Here is a 16,167-nt window from a genome sequence, read left to right on the forward strand (position 1 = left end):
ATGAGAAAGCAAAATGTGAATATTGATGGTCATCTTGCGAGTAATAACCATTAACTTTTCTAATCGGGCTCTCATCATTAATTTTTCTCTTCTTTTTTTGTTGTTGTTGATGGTGAAATATTGGGGGGATGATTGTACAGGCCACCCCCCCCCCCACCTCAAATATTAGGGGGGATATATCCCCCCCCATCCCCCCCCCGGGATCGACACCCATGATTGTAATGTAGTGTGGGTAAACACATATCCAACAAAATCACAACCATTGTATCTATTACAGAAAAGAGCTCTTCGTATATGTTCATTTTCTTGGAGACAAGCCCATACTAAATAATTATTTGTTCAATTTAATGTTCTTACTGTGTTTCAACTCAACTCTTACTACTGTTCAATATTACTTTTTAAACATAAGCAGAATATGCTCCATAAATCTTTATCATAAAATATGCTCACTTCTAATACAACTGTTCATGACCATAATACAAGAAGCAGAAATAAATATCATCTATGGACTGTTAATACAAATTACTCACTATTCTCTTTTAGACATCATGCTCCTGTTATCTGGAATAATCTGCCACTAGAAATAAAATCACTTAACTCAATGAATACCTTTAAAAGAAAACTGAAATCGTACTTAATCACAAGTGTTTGAAATTTTGAATTGTTGATTTTACTGCCTTGTATTGTCCTGTGGTGGGTTTGTGCGGTAATATGTATTTTTAAAATAAAATATGTCATATTTTCATAATTGTTATTCCTTTATAGTACTTTATTATCTTTTAAATTTTCTATATTATATTGAATGTTCAATGAAACTTATTTTACCTTCATCAAGGGTGGTCGTCTTGACAAATCCCAATGTAAGTTTTTTTTATGGCCACCCAATTCCAATAATGCTCTATCTTATGATGTATATCGCTTTGTAGTTTTTATCATTTTACCTTATTTTGTATTCTTGATCGATTTATACTCTTATTCTGTCATGATTGTATTCTGTTTTGTATATTTTATTGCAATTGAATAAACTGAACTTGAACTTGAACTTGAACTTGAACTTGAACTTGAACTTGTACTGCGTAAATCGGTTGAATAGCAGTGTTTCCGGGCTGAGGGGCGCATCCTGGCTGGGGTGCGTATCTGGGCTGGGCAGCAGGGTAGTCGGGCTGAGGGGCGCATCCTGGCTGGGGTGCGTATCTGGGCTGGGCATTAGGGTAGTCGGGCTGAGGGGCGTTGCCGGGTTGAGGGGCGTAGCCTTGCTGAGGTGGGTAGCTAGGCTGTGGGGCATAGCCAGGGGCCTGGCCTTGGGGTGGAGGGTAGCCTGGCTGTAGTGGGTAGACTTGCAGTGGTTGGTTACTTGGGACTAGGTGGCCTAGCTGTGATGGTAAGCCTTGCTGTGGTGGGAAGCCGGAAGCGTAGGCTAGAATCTGAGCAAAATGAATTACATGGGAAAACAGTGGGTGTCACTGAATAAGGCTACCATATGACAATTAACCCTAGGACAATTACCCCCCCCCCCCCGGAAAATAATCCCGTTCATTGAATGGGAAGTCCACCCCTCATAATAAGTTGGTTTAAAAATGTTCGGGGAGTTATTGTCCTCGGGGGGGGGGGGGGAATGAGTGTCCCAAGGGGGCAAATTTCAAGGGGGGGGGGGTAATTGTCAACGGGTAGTAATTTTTAGGGGGTAGTAATTGTCCTCGGGGAGGGATTTGATTGTCCAAGGGGGTAATTGTCCTAGAATCGTATACTTCACTGTTGGTCATAATGGTGGAATAATTATTTGCAAAATGCAATGAATTATTGATAATTTATTGCATTTTCTTTTTATCTTTTTTTGTATTTGTGGGGGCGGCGACGTACCCAAGCCCTCGCTGCGTACAGTCATGATTCAGGGGCTAAGCAATGGCCTCGTTACTTTGAGGACCCAGAATAAAAACCGTGTAGATCAGCTATATTAGTGCCCTTTTGTAAGGCATTATTCCTCATTACTGTCAGTTATGACCGAAGGACTTAGGTCCCCTAGTTGATTAGCATAGTAGCACACACATGCTTTTAATAGCAGTCACGCAAAACAAACACTCGCGAAGTATTATTCAATAACATTCTGAGAATGTATTCTTTTATTTAGATCTATAAGGAATAACTCATCGTCAAAATCATTCTATAAATTGGGGTAAAAATAATTATTCCACCTTAATGACCAACAGTGTATAACCCCGATCCGAAACCAATGCCTAGTTAATCAATGGTCATTATTAAATTTGACTAAAACAATTAAAAATAAATTAAATAGTAAAAATTATGAATTTGGAGGGCATTAGGAAACTAAAAATGTGAATATAGATCTAAATGGGACAATAATGTGGAGATGAGTTTCGCCTTCTTCGCAACTTTCCCAGGGTTTCATTAGACCAACATTGCAAATCTTATGGACTGTCAGTCAGTCTGCCGGGATGTTCCTGTTTAAATAATCTTTCAGTTGTGATATTTATTTACATGAGCCTTGTTGAATTATGCACCTGCTGTAGTTTAGACAACAATCACGTACATGTACGTCTGCCCTATTTATTAGTGCACTGACAGGGTAACATAGGCGCCGGAAGTGGGGGGGGGGGGGCAAAACTCACTTTCGCCCACCAAAACGCCCCCTAAAAAAAGCAGTAAAGAAGTACAGATGGTTTGTATTTTTGTCACCAAAAAGAACATTAAAATAATAAAACCAGAATTGAATCAAACACAAATTATATTCCATTTAAAAAAAGGGAAAGTTAACAGGAATTAAATTTCCTATACATTCCGCATGACCCTATAGTAATCACTGGAGGTTTTTAATATTGCTGAAATGACATGGTTTTCCGGTATTTTTTCTTATTTCAAATACCCAAATTTACAGTCTGGCTACAAAAAATATGCTTATTTAGAAGCCTACAAGTCAGGGCCTGCAGAACGTCGGGGGCTCGAGCCCCCCTCACTTTTTTGAAAAAGTATGTTAAATGGAAAAAGAAAGAAAGAGAGAGAGTAAAAAATGAGTGACCTGCCAATATTATCTGACCGAAATTATATACATAAAACCCCTGAGCTTCCGGAGGCTCCGCCCCTAGACCTCCCGCTAATTAGTGACATGCAAGTGTCACAAATAAAGTATCTAAATATGCTTATCTGACGGTAATTAAATACCTTAAACTCTGAGCTTCCGGGGCTCTGACCCCTGGACCCCACCAAGGGCCCTAAGGCAGCCCCCGGATGCCTATCTGACCGTAATTAAAAACCTAAAAACCCCTGAGCTTCCGGGGGCTCTGTCCCCTGGACCCCCCGCCAATTACTGACCTACCAGTGTCACAAATAAGGTATCTAAATATGTTTATCTGACGGTAATTTAATGCCTAAAAACCCTGAGCTTCCGGTGGCTCAGTCCATTGACCCTACGCCAATTTACGTTCGCTACGCTCTACCTGATCGTTTATGCTCCACTTTGAAAAAACGTTCCGCGGGGCATGCATGTACATGTAACATGTAAGAGTGGTCGTGATGCAGATTTTTCTTCTGCCCCCCCCCCAAAAAAAGGTTTTTGCTTATTACGCCACTGCTCCTGGAAGATGAGCCCCCTGGAATGTTTTTCCCTCCCCCCCCCCCAAATCCCATACTGCTTTCGGCGCACCTACATGGTTAGCTTTCACCACTTCTGCGATGTAAAATTATGAAGAAAAAGAAAACGAATTTTATTATATTTCATCATCAGTTCTCCATCTGATCCAAAAGGGATATTTACGACATAAAAGGCCCATTGTAGCTTTCTTACTCAGTGGTTTATCTATGAAGGGGCATGTGCACCGGGCAGCACTTGAAAGGCCGCAACAACAACAACATGGAGAGAAGAAAATGAATTAATTAATTATGGTTCGAGGAAGAAGTAAATAGAAAACTACATGTACTAAACTGAACCCGCATATTGATGGTTCGAATCCTCTACTCTCGATGAAAGCCATAGATTTATTATATAAAATTCTAAAGTTTGGGTAGTGAGTGGGTAAATTGAATATATTTTGATGATTTTACCATGAAACTTATAACCAGCCCCCAATCCCCCATTTAAATATGCTCATATGCCTATGATATCAGTACTCTCATAATTTGCCCAAGGTGCCATAATACCTTTATAATGGATATGCAACAGTCACCACTGGCGTTAAGTTTATGATTTTGAGAGAGTTACCGCAGCGAATGCACAATTCTGTAAACAAAAAAGAAGATGTTTTTATCACAGCCATGCAGCTGTTATCCGTAAAAATCAATGAACAGAGTTTGGGGAATTCCACAGTGTTGGTAGTGGTTGAGTGGAGCAGGGCAGCTTCGTACTTACAATGTACATGTAGTAGTACATACTGTTTGTGCATGGAGCCTATAGGGGCATATATTAATACACATAAATTTTGTTGTGACACTGGGAGTGTATAATTAGGGGCCACATTTCTTTTTGTAATTAATGAGTAGACTACTTCAATTATGTCTGAATCATAGGTATTGCTGGGAGGAGGGTTGTGCCCTCCCAGAGTCCCATGTCCCTCTTACTCGTATCCACCAAGTGCTGTACATGACTCATGCAACACGAGGATTATATATGGATGATACTAATTGTAGTAACTGCCTCTATCACCGTAATAACATTAAACAGCTAATTTCTCAGGACTTCCATTTTACTTGAAATTGAAGTCACATCCTTATTCCATTCATGTATTTATGTGAATTATTTACCCGTGTTTACTTATTTCTGATATGTATACAAGCTAGCACATTTCCACCAATATAGTGGTCATCTTCCAGGCAATAACCATAAGGTCCTGTTTGGTAATAATTATATTAAATGACAAAGCAGATCTGCAGTGATCTATGAATAAAAACTAACAACTTAGCACTACATCATCATTTAAGGGCTAGGTGATGATATTAAATATGATATTGATATGTATTTCATATTATCACCTAAATATACACATAGCTCGTGCATATGAAGTGGGCGAGTCTGGCTAGGCTAATTATCACCAAGCCCTTACATGTAATTAACAGCAACAACACAAAATACAGTAGAAAGAAACATGAACTTTATATAGATCTCTGCAAATTCTATAATTCTATAATTTTAAATATACACAATCAATTATCAATCAGTTATGCGTACCGATAAATAATGTAATTGACATTGGAATTGTGAGGTGGTCGAGAACTCGAAATCAATGACAGACAGATCCTGTGAGAGGGCCAAGCAAAGAGTCTTTATTAGTAGTAACCAGTAACAGACACATTCGAATCACTAATGCCGATAATCATGGAGATCATGCATTCCCCAAAACATGTCATGTTATCAAATATTAAACGAGTAAATTTGCCCTTTAAAAACCAATTGCCACAGTACAATATAGCTGAAACTCTCAACATTAACACAGGTAAATACCTGACCCAAATACTTAAACAACTAGAAGTAACAGTCGATATAAACCTCATATAAAGCAACACATTCATATATTTATCTTCCATACTTTTCTTACTTCCAAGCAAACTCCAATAATCTCCTGGTCTAACCCTAAACATTGCTCTTACTCCTATTATTCCATCTCAATTTAACATGTAACACTATTCTTTTATAGCAATCTGCAAAATAAGAAATAAGGTTTACAATGATAGAGGGCGCTAGAAACCCTGAAATGGCTACATAGTAATTAATACCCCCTAGCTTAGCAACCAAAATACAAACAACATGCAATACTTTTAAACACTCAACTTCTATTATAAGCACTTCTTTTCTATGCTCCCTACCGTTCTTACTGACTTCATTCCTAAACCAAGACTTATACTCATCACATCAATTAGAGCGTACCCTGGTCCTGGTCCTGGCCCTGGGACCAGGCACAACATTAGCGCGCACGCACTACACCCAATTTTGGTACCGCGCGTTCAACTTATTAGTGTACATAACCATGTACTACAATGTAAATGCATATAACAAATCAAAGCACTAAGCATCACACAGTTTAACATTAAATCCTCGTTTCCAATATAATCATATCGACCCACATGATACATCAAAATAACTACTGAAATCGTTCTAACACAATACACGTATGTACATAACACATATTTAGCATAACAACATTAATATTTACTAAACATAAAAGTGGTTCAAGTTTGGTCAACTCACCTGTGAGAGGGCCAAGCAAAGAGTGCCGGCTTGTCTCAGCACTCCGCCCTCTACAGGTCACAGGGTAATTTCCTAACCCCTTACATCCTTCCCCACTTAAAACGTCATCGCCCTCGATGACCGAAGGAACAATATTCAAACCATCAACTACCAACAAACGTATAACAAATAATAACCTTGCCACTAAGGTAGCACGTGGCGACATAACACCTATATTAAACTGCACCATTACCTGTATCTTTCCACTACACAGCAGTCCCATTTAAGTGTCATTGTGCAAGCTCGCAAAAACACAGTATACACTATAAATACATATATACAAATATAAAGACATCCCAACATGGCTAATTAACTGACTGTTACTAGCGTCGAGACGTCAAACCCAGCATAAGTCGTCTCACCAAAAAGTTATCTCCCAACCTACAACTCAAATAGGAATGCACTAATCATGTTATCTATCGCCATTAAATTCGCACATAATGTCTATAAATCAGCGTTTCATGTCCAAATGTCAGCCACGTATCACAAACGGTAATTAAATATAATTGAACCTCAATAAAAATGAATGGGGTGACCCAGTGCTGGACGGATCCACACCAGACCCCAAAACAAGCTTAACAAGTACATAAAAAGGCATGTGTACATGATATACAAAAATCGTATGCAATATCTTATCGCATATCTTTCTTCTTTGTAAATATCAAAAACCAAAAATAAAATTTGTTGCTAAAAGTCATATCCTGTCTCTAAACAAAAACATAATCCTCTATAACGCTATCAATCAAAACTATAAGACCAAAATATAGCAAAATGACTAAAATTCAATCAGGGGCCCTTGCTATCGGCCTAGCAGTTCGTAGTTCTGACTGATGTTGCTGGACATACGACTTGGCGTTTCTCTGACGCCCTGGTTGTCCTTCCCCACTTAGGACCAGACCATGGGGAAGCCTTCCATTTCTCCCGGACATCAAGTAGAAGGGTTCAACACCAGTACTCGCATGGACAGTGCTGTTGTAGGCATATACAAAAGAGGGCAGGTAACGATTCCAGCGTCGCTTCTTGCTCTCAGGCAGAGATCCCAGCATGTTGTGGTGAGTGTGGTTCAGGCGCTCATACTGACCACCAGCCGAAAACACTTCGCGATGTTTCTCCGGAAGACCCTCTAGATCTGTGCGTTCTCCAAGATACAAACTCGTCCAGTCCACATCAACCGGATTCTCATCATTCTCGACTGACAGTTCATCTTGCTCCGTCTCTCGCACGACTGATGCTTTGCCGCAAAGGGCACCAAGTTGGACAGCCTTTGGGATCACAATCTCATCTTCCTTATTGCGGATTACGATGGGGGATGCCTCCTGATCTTCAAGCACCACAGTCTGACGTGCAGATATCGCAACACTTCCCTCATGTCTGAGACGGGCTGTTTCGTTTTGTGGCGTCTGTTCCACAGGGATCGAAGATGGGGCAATTGGTGGTCCTTCTGGTGGCGGCATCCATACCCCCGGGTTGGGCAAAGGTACTGGTAAGGGTCCGGTCTGCTGTACCCAGCCGCCAGGTGGTTGCCCATAAGGTTGCCCAGGATGAGATGCCCACCCATCGGGATGGAGAAACGGTGGCGGTGCAGATGGTCCCCCTCTCGGTGCCCAACGTCTATATTGCTCTGTATACTGGGGGCCCTGTTCCCTGTCTTGACGAGCCCTGGTATCATGAAGTCCTTGTCTCTTATATGGACATTCCCGAGCATAATGTCCCCAACCGCTACAATTGAAGCATTGTACATTCTCTGCATTGCGAGTCAAGGGTGGTTTCAGCGATGTTGCTAGGTCGCTAATTGCTCCGACGACTCGATCGGCCAGTTCCTTTACTGCCCGCATCATCTCTACTACATCTGGCCGGTTTGTCTGTGTTTGTAGCTGTGACTGGAGGGCCATCTGGTGCACTGTTCCTGTGGAACTCTTGAAACGGGCCTCCTCCCGCTGCTCCCTCCTAATGGCAACCTCCCTGAGTTCCCGGAATTGAACTGATGTTCCCCCCTCATACCTATCTTGGAGGGTGTTCCTAAGGTATCGGTCGTCGATTCCCTCGATAAACTGCTCAGCTAGGGTGGCTTCTGGTTCCGAATATAGTCGGCCACTCCAGCTCGTGAGGCGGAGAAAACGGTTTTCAAGGTCCAACGCGAAATCTCTGACGCTTTCTCCTTTTTGCTGCTTCCTCTCCAGGAATAGTCGTTGGAGCTCCCCCACCGGGACATGGTCCGCATACGAGTCCTGAATGTACGAGAGGATATCTGCGATGCCTTTCCCCTCTCTAATTAGCGACTTCACCTCCATCTTCGGTCCATCTTTGAGATAATCTAGGATGAATGCCCCTTGTTGTTGGTCGGGAATGGCGTACTTGGCGAAAGCACTCCTCATGGAGTTGACAAAATCTGCAACCTCTCCTGACCGGCCTCCAAATGTGGGCAGCTTTCTTTCAGGTGCCATAATAATCTGGGGTGGGGGGCGGGACAACTTTTCCAACTGTCCTTGGACACTATCCCTGTTGTCCTCTTTAGGTTGGAGAAGTGGCCGGTAGACATGACCCCACTCCCCTATTGGATGGATCTTCCCCCCGATAGCAGGTACAACTACCTCCATCCCGTCTGTGTCTAAATACACCAGCCCCTTGGCCTTGGGGAAATTGGTTTGTAATGCTTCTAGGCTAAGGGGCCCATCAGTACCCGTCAAAGGAAATTTTAATTTCCTTCCCCCCTCTTCAATCCTAACGTACAAAGCCATATCAGCGAGTATCAACAAAAAAATTAACAAGCTATGTTCCAATTGTATACAAGAACTTTCCTAATATATATCTTAGTCTCAAAAACTTCGATTTAAATCATGAAATATATTCACTTAGAAATTAGTCCTTTGAACTATAACACCTTCCGAAGGATTTCAATATCAATATTAAACCAAGGTACTATCACATGTTCCAAACCGACTTCAAAAAAATAAATCTATTGAATCTAAACATTCTCAAAACTTGACCGACTCTCAAATTTCCAATAACATCAATATCAAGAATAATTAATTACCTTTCCATAAAAGTAATACTCTTCAACCACATCTACTCACTTCAGTTAAAAAAACATTTTCCCCAATACCTACATGTAGCAATATTAATCTTTAACAAAAACAACTATCTTAAAACTTAAAATACATTCTTAAAGTAAGTTCTCGAAGCAAGTTCTTGAAGCAATGTTCTTTCACCACCTTGCCATGCACATCGTCGTCGCTCTATCACTCATTGCTAAATTGTGTTCAATGTGTCCAGGCTCACTATTATCGTTCCACGACTATTATTCAATGAACAGCACTCCTTCTAAAACTATACGAGTTCCTGACGTACACATCTACTTGACTCTTTGCGAGGTCTTCCGGGCATGGTCTTGTCACCCTCGTCGATGATGTTGCTGTTGCACACGCCGCCGTCCACTTGGGTTCGAATCCCATCCTTCGGTCGCCAGTTGTGAGGTGGTCGAGAACTCGAAATCAATGACAGACAGATCCTGTGAGAGGGCCAAGCAAAGAGTCTTTATTAGTAGTAACCAGTAACAGACACATTCGAATCACTAATGCCGATAATCATGGAGATCATGCATTCCCCAAAACATGTCATGTTATCAAATATTAAACGAGTAAATTTGCCCTTTAAAAACCAATTGCCACAGTACAATATAGCTGAAACTCTCAACATTAACACAGGTAAATACCTGACCCAAATACTTAAACAACTAGAAGTAACAGTCGATATAAACCTCATATAAAGCAACACATTCATATATTTATCTTCCATACTTTTCTTACTTCCAAGCAAACTCCAATAATCTCCTGGTCTAACCCTAAACATTGCTCTTACTCCTATTATTCCATCTCAATTTAACATGTAACAATATTTTTTTATAGCAATCTGCAAAATAAGAAATAAGGTTTACAATGATAGAGGGCGCTAGAAACCCTGAAATGGCTACATAGTAATTAATACCCCCTAGCTTAGCAACCAAAATACAAACAACATGCAATACTTTTAAACACTCAACTTCTATTATAAGCACTTCTTTTCTATGCTCCCTACCGTTCTTACTGACTTCATTCCTAAACCAAGACTTATACTCATCACATCAATTAGAGCGTACCCTGGTCCTGGTCCTGGCCCTGGGACCAGGCACAACATTAGCGCGCACGCACTACACCCAATTTTGGTACCGCGCGTTCAACTTATTAGTGTACATAACCATGTACTACAATGTAAATGCATATAACAAATCAAAGCACTAAGCATCACACAGTTTAACATTAAATCCTCGTTTCCAATATAATCATATCGACCCACATGATACATCAAAATAACTACTGAAATCGTTCTAACACAATACACGTATGTACATAACACATATTTAGCATAACAACATTAATATTTACTAAACATAAAAGTGGTTCAAGTTTGGTCAACTCACCTGTGAGAGGGCCAAGCAAAGAGTGCCGGCTTGTCTCAGCACTCCGCCCTCTACAGGTCACAGGGTAATTTCCTAACCCCTTACAGAATGATTGCAGGTGAGATAGACATAGATCCCCCACTTATCGGCCTATAATCCATATTGTTTTTCCTTTTCACAGGGGCTTTGAGAACCAGATAATTGACTGAGTTGGATTCAAGTGGTTTCCAGATCAGACCAGGCTTTGCAGAAAGCCAACGATAGATATACACCGAAAATGCCGTTCTTCTTGGTAACGAGGCAAAATTTAAAACAGTGAACCGATATTTTGTACCAGATCAATGCGGAAGCATCGCACAATATAGGTCTTCCGCTTCCCGCTCGCTCGATGTCAATACAAAACTAACCAATCAGCTGTCAATGACGCATGCGGTGGCAAATATATTTGTGAAATTATCGAGAAAAGTACTATTTCTACTCGTAAATTAGCTTTTATTTAGGATGAACGCAGCCATTTTGATCTAGAAATGCAATGAAATCCTCAGGAAAGGATAAGTTACGTTTTATATTATTGCAAATAAATTCAGAATTTCTTATATATTCCACTGTGTTGCAGGGGGTAAGCCATTGGGTGTAATGACGCAAATATACTTTTGGGGATACAGTCCCACCTACTTCTTATTTTATCGTGACATTGAACCAATGATCTTTATGACAGAAAGTTGGACGCTAAAAAAATCACGCTATTATATGTCAACTATAATTGCAGAAGCAATGAATGAACGAAAAAAAGAGACAGTGCATCACCAATACAAAGAGCCTGGATTCTACAGAGTGACTCGCTCAATGATGTAGATATTACAGCGCGCCTCGTTGCAGTGCTAACTCAAAATCCACACGGAAGAAGACGTAGGACACGATGAGGTTACCATGGTCAGGGGCGGCGATTTCTTTTCATGACTGGGGGGGGGGGGGGCAGAAAAAAATTCGCATCACCACCACTCTTAAATGTTACATGCAGGCCCCGCGGAATGTGGGGGGGGGGGGCTTAATTATTTACGATCAGGTAGATCAAAACGAGCGAAGCAAGTGGAGCGTAAATTGATGTGGGATCCAGGGGCAGAGCCCCCTGAAGCTCAGGGGTTTTAGGCATTGAATTATGGTCGGATTACCAAATTTTTATATCTTAATTGTGTCATACACTGGCATGCAGGTCATCAATTGGAGTGGGGTCCATAAAGCTCAGGGGTTTTAGGCATTTAATTACGGTCAGATCAGCAACCAGTGGCCCCACCTTAGGGCCCTTGGTGGCCCCAGGGGGTAGAGCCCCCGGAAGCTTAGGGAAAAATCATGCCATTTCAGCAACATTTGTAAATTACTGGTATCGAATTAAAAATAGACCAACCCCCCCCCCCCCCGACCCCTATCCTCCTTCTTCATCAGTACGCCAGTGCGAGGGAGCATAGTGAACGAGAGGGGTGAAGTTGACGGAAGTGACTACCTCCTCACAGGTTTGTGAATTTTGTTGTATTAAAAAGTACATTCCTTAGCAAAACTATATTGTAAAAAGAAGCAATATACCTTTTTCTCATTTGATTTTCCTATAATATTTACTTGTACATTTTGGAGGATATTATTCGAGGGAGCGTAGCTACCGAGCGAGAAGATTTTTGCTTTTTTTTGGTCTAAACGCTGCACTCCTGGGCCCTCCAAAGCCAAAAGGGGGTTCTTTAGTCAGTATTTGCTATACCTTTTTTTTTGCACTTTTTTAATTTTCCGGGGTCGGAGACGACCCCCTTAAACAAATTGAGGGGGGACATGTCTCCATCTCCGTCCCCCGGGATCGCCGCCCCTGACCATCGTCACGGTAAAAAAAATTTGAAAGTATTTAATTTTTCATTCAATGCTTCAAATTTAACATAGGCCTAATCGATACAAAAAGACATTCTGTTACATATAAAATCATTGATTTTGATAACATAATTATTACAAACAATACATTAAAATAGCATCAACGGCAAATATATAACAAGTAATAACATTGAATAAAGATTAACATATTACAAAAATATCCTTCCCCTGTCCCCCTTCCTGGCCAACCCTACTCTGCTCTCCTAACTTCTCCTCCATCCCAAGCTACCTGATTTGCGATGGGGAAAGCACAGATATTGCCTTCAGGCTTTTGACATTTAGAGACAGTGAGTGTGAGCCCAAGACGGCATATCTTGTGGATAATATACACAATTACTAATAATTCTTGTTAACCCATTTTGTCGTCCCGCTACATTTAGTAAATAAATAAATAAATAAATATAGAATCCAAATCAAAAGGAAATGACCGAATTAATATCCCAATTTAAAGCAATACATAAAACAAAAACAATACTAAGCTATATAAACGAACCTATTCCAAAAGTGCTACATGACCATCACTGTATACAATTATGCCAATTCTCCAAATATTTTTTTTCTTCTTCTAATTCATCTTGTTCAATCTGGTTTATAATATCATATTCGGTTAGGAAACAGGCCAGCGATAACTTTTCAATGTGGATGTCATCAGTGGCGTAATGAGCAAAAATGTTTGGGGGCGCTGACAACAAAAAATCCGCATCACCCCACTCTTACATGCAGGCCCCGCTGAACGAATTTCAAAGTGGGGTCTAGGGGCAAAGCCCCGGCGGAGGTCAAGGGGTGGAGCCCCCGAAGTTCAAGGGGTATGGGCATCAGTGGCGGTTCCAGGAATTTCTTACGGGGGGGGCACGACATGGCATGGGGTAAAATATATGTAAAACGATGAAGCGACAGAGCGAGGCTTCAGCGGCGAGGGAGCGGAACGACCAAGCGGGGGTGGGTGTGGGAGGGGGTTCTGACCCCCTCCCAGAGTAGGAAGCATTTGCAATTTTAGAACCACATTAGACGCATTTTCAGACACTTCCTGGAGTAATATGACGTAAAATTGCTTTCTCCTACCCCTCCAAGAGAAGGGATCTTTTGCAATTTGAGAACCACATTTGGCGCATGATTGTCCACCGGAACTTCCCGTAAAAAATTACGAGGCCTTCTGATTGGTTAGAAGTAGAGAAAAATGATATGTCACGTCGTGAGACGTTGTATATGCTCCGTTGCTGCATAATGCACAAAGACGGTGGTCCGGTACTTCACCAGTAGTACTTGCAAAAATTATCTTGAGTGTATAAACTGTGTTGTTATCAGGGGCGTCGCCAGACCTTTTTCAGTGGGGGAGGGGGGGGGGGGTGGGAGTAGAAGCCACCGTTAACCAACAAAACTAGCCACCAATTAATTACCGACAAATATATTTATGCTAAATTTCCGAATGTCTACAAATTTAACCCTATAAACCCGGGCCAGGAACTAAGTTATTTTCTCTTTTCACACTTCATTAAATTATTAGAGAAAAAAGACGATCCGTTAATTCTTGTTTCGCCCCTCCCGCGCGAAGCACAGAAGCTATGACGTTTCATTTAATAATTAGAGAAAAAAGACGATTCATTGTACCGTTCTCGACTTTTAGTCCTTGTCTGAATTCAGTTTCCCCCCCCCCCCCTCCCGCGCGAAGCGCGGAAGCTTTGACGTTTCAATCAATTCGTGTCTGAATTCATTTTCGCCCATCCCTTTCACGTTTCATTAAAATAAGTAGACGATTCGTTGTATCGTGTCCTTGTGTGAATTCAGTTCCCCCCACCCGCGTGAAGCGCGTAAGCTTTGACCTTTTATTAAATTGTTACTCTTAATCCTTGTCTGAATTAATTTCGCTCATCCCTTTCACGTTTCATTGAATTACTAGAGAAAGTAAACGATTCTTTGTATCGTGTCCTTGTCTGAATTCAGTTTCCCCCCTCCCACGCGAAGCGCAGAAGCTTCGACGTATCATTTAATTATCACTCTAATCCTTGTCTGAAATTATTTTCGCCCATCCCGCGCGAAGCGCGGAAGCTTTGACGTCTCATTAAATTATTACTCTTAATCATTGTCTGACTCATTTTCGCCCATCCCGCGCGAAGCGCGGAAGCTTTCACCTTTCATTAAACTATTAGAGAAAGAAGACAATTCGTTGTATCGTGTCCTTGTCTGAATTCAGTTTACCCCACTCCCGCATGAAACGCGGAAGCTTTGACCGTCATTAAATTATTGCTCTTAATCCGTGTCTGAATTCATTTTCGCCCATCCCTTTTACGTTTCATTAAAATTAATAATTAGAGAAAGAAGACGATTGGTTGTATCGTGTCCTTTTCTGAATTCAGTTGCCACCCCCCCCCCCCTCCCGCGCGAAGCACGAAAGCTTTGCCGTTTCATTGGCATTAAATTATTAGATAAAGAAGACGATTCGTTGTACCGTTCTCTACTTCTAATCCTAGTCTGAATTCAGTTGCCCCCCCCCCCCTCCCGCGCGAAGCGCGGAGCCTTTGCCGTATTATTAAATTATTAGATAAAGAAGACATACTTTTAATCCTTGTCTGAATTCGGTTTCCCCACTTAAGTCTAGCTGCGCCCCTTAACGGTACAAGTGCAGTGTTACATGATGTACGTATCGAACGTTCGTTCGCAAATCCGCAGTAGCCTCTGGAAAGGAAGTTTCTACTAGTTTACTGCTAGTGGCCCATTATTGACTATAAAAAAAAACATATGCTCTTCCTGGGGCTATTTGGGAATGTGTCAGTTTGCAACAAAAATGGAGAAACGCGCATTAATTTTGTATTGAAAATCATGTGATATTACGAACATTTATAAATCACTTGTATGGAATTTTGAAAATAAGTCATGGATGAAATTCATTTGGGGGGGGGCTGGCGCCCCCTCAAGCCCCCCCCCCCCCCACCAGTACGCCAGTGGATGTCATAATACGAGCTAAGCAGTCATAAAGATACGACACACTCATCACATTCGTATGGCGACAGAAACACTTTCACATCAATCATTGCTATATAATAATTAAACTGTTAGTAAATTAAACCTACCAAACTATGTAAAACATTGCAAAACTTGATTGGAATTAGGGGAGTTCCAATTCAATTTTAATTCAATTAAATTTTATTCATGTTTCCAAAAAACATAAATAAATTATAAACAATTACAACAAATGTAGAAATACATATTGGAAATAGAGGTGTCCACTAAAAAAATCAGTTAGTCCGTGGGCCAGAGGGGGCTACCGTGCACCCCCCTATGATCCTACTTTTTGGGTGTCATTTTGTTCACTGGGATCCATTTTATCAGAAAAAATATGTTCCCAAGAAGAAACTCATTTGGACAATGTTTTTTTGCCCCTTATTTGAAGATATGTACAAATGTCAGTTTTTCGTGCACTGTAAAAAAATAATAGTCGAAATAACTCAATAAAATTGAGGAAAAGAATTGCCTTATTTTTATTAAGTAAATATTACCTACGGCATCTTAAGTAGAATTTACTTATTTTGCTGAATAAATTTTTACTCAGTTAAATCGAGTTACATTAACGTAAATAATTTAAGTATTGTAA

The 16,167-nt window shown here is 40.9% G+C and overlaps 1 protein-coding gene across 1 annotated transcript; it reads right to left on the reverse strand.

The window, feature by feature from the left end:
* Positions 1 to 452: 452 nt before the first annotated feature.
* LOC115929895 (annexin A7-like) lies at positions 453 to 5,910 on the reverse strand. The gene is made up of 3 exons (XM_031000002.1): positions 5,821 to 5,910; positions 1,074 to 1,424; positions 453 to 461 (listed from the first exon to the last, which is right to left on the reverse strand). Exons 1-3 carry the CDS (start codon positions 5,908 to 5,910, stop codon positions 453 to 455), a joined length of 450 nt encoding a protein of 149 aa, XP_030855862.1.
* Positions 5,911 to 16,167: the final 10,257 nt, after the last annotated feature.

The sequence above is a fragment of the Strongylocentrotus purpuratus genome, unplaced genomic scaffold (genome assembly GCF_000002235.5).
Source record: "Strongylocentrotus purpuratus isolate Spur 01 unplaced genomic scaffold, Spur_5.0 spur5_scaffold_6, whole genome shotgun sequence".
NCBI lineage: Eukaryota > Metazoa > Echinodermata > Echinoidea > Camarodonta > Strongylocentrotidae > Strongylocentrotus > Strongylocentrotus purpuratus.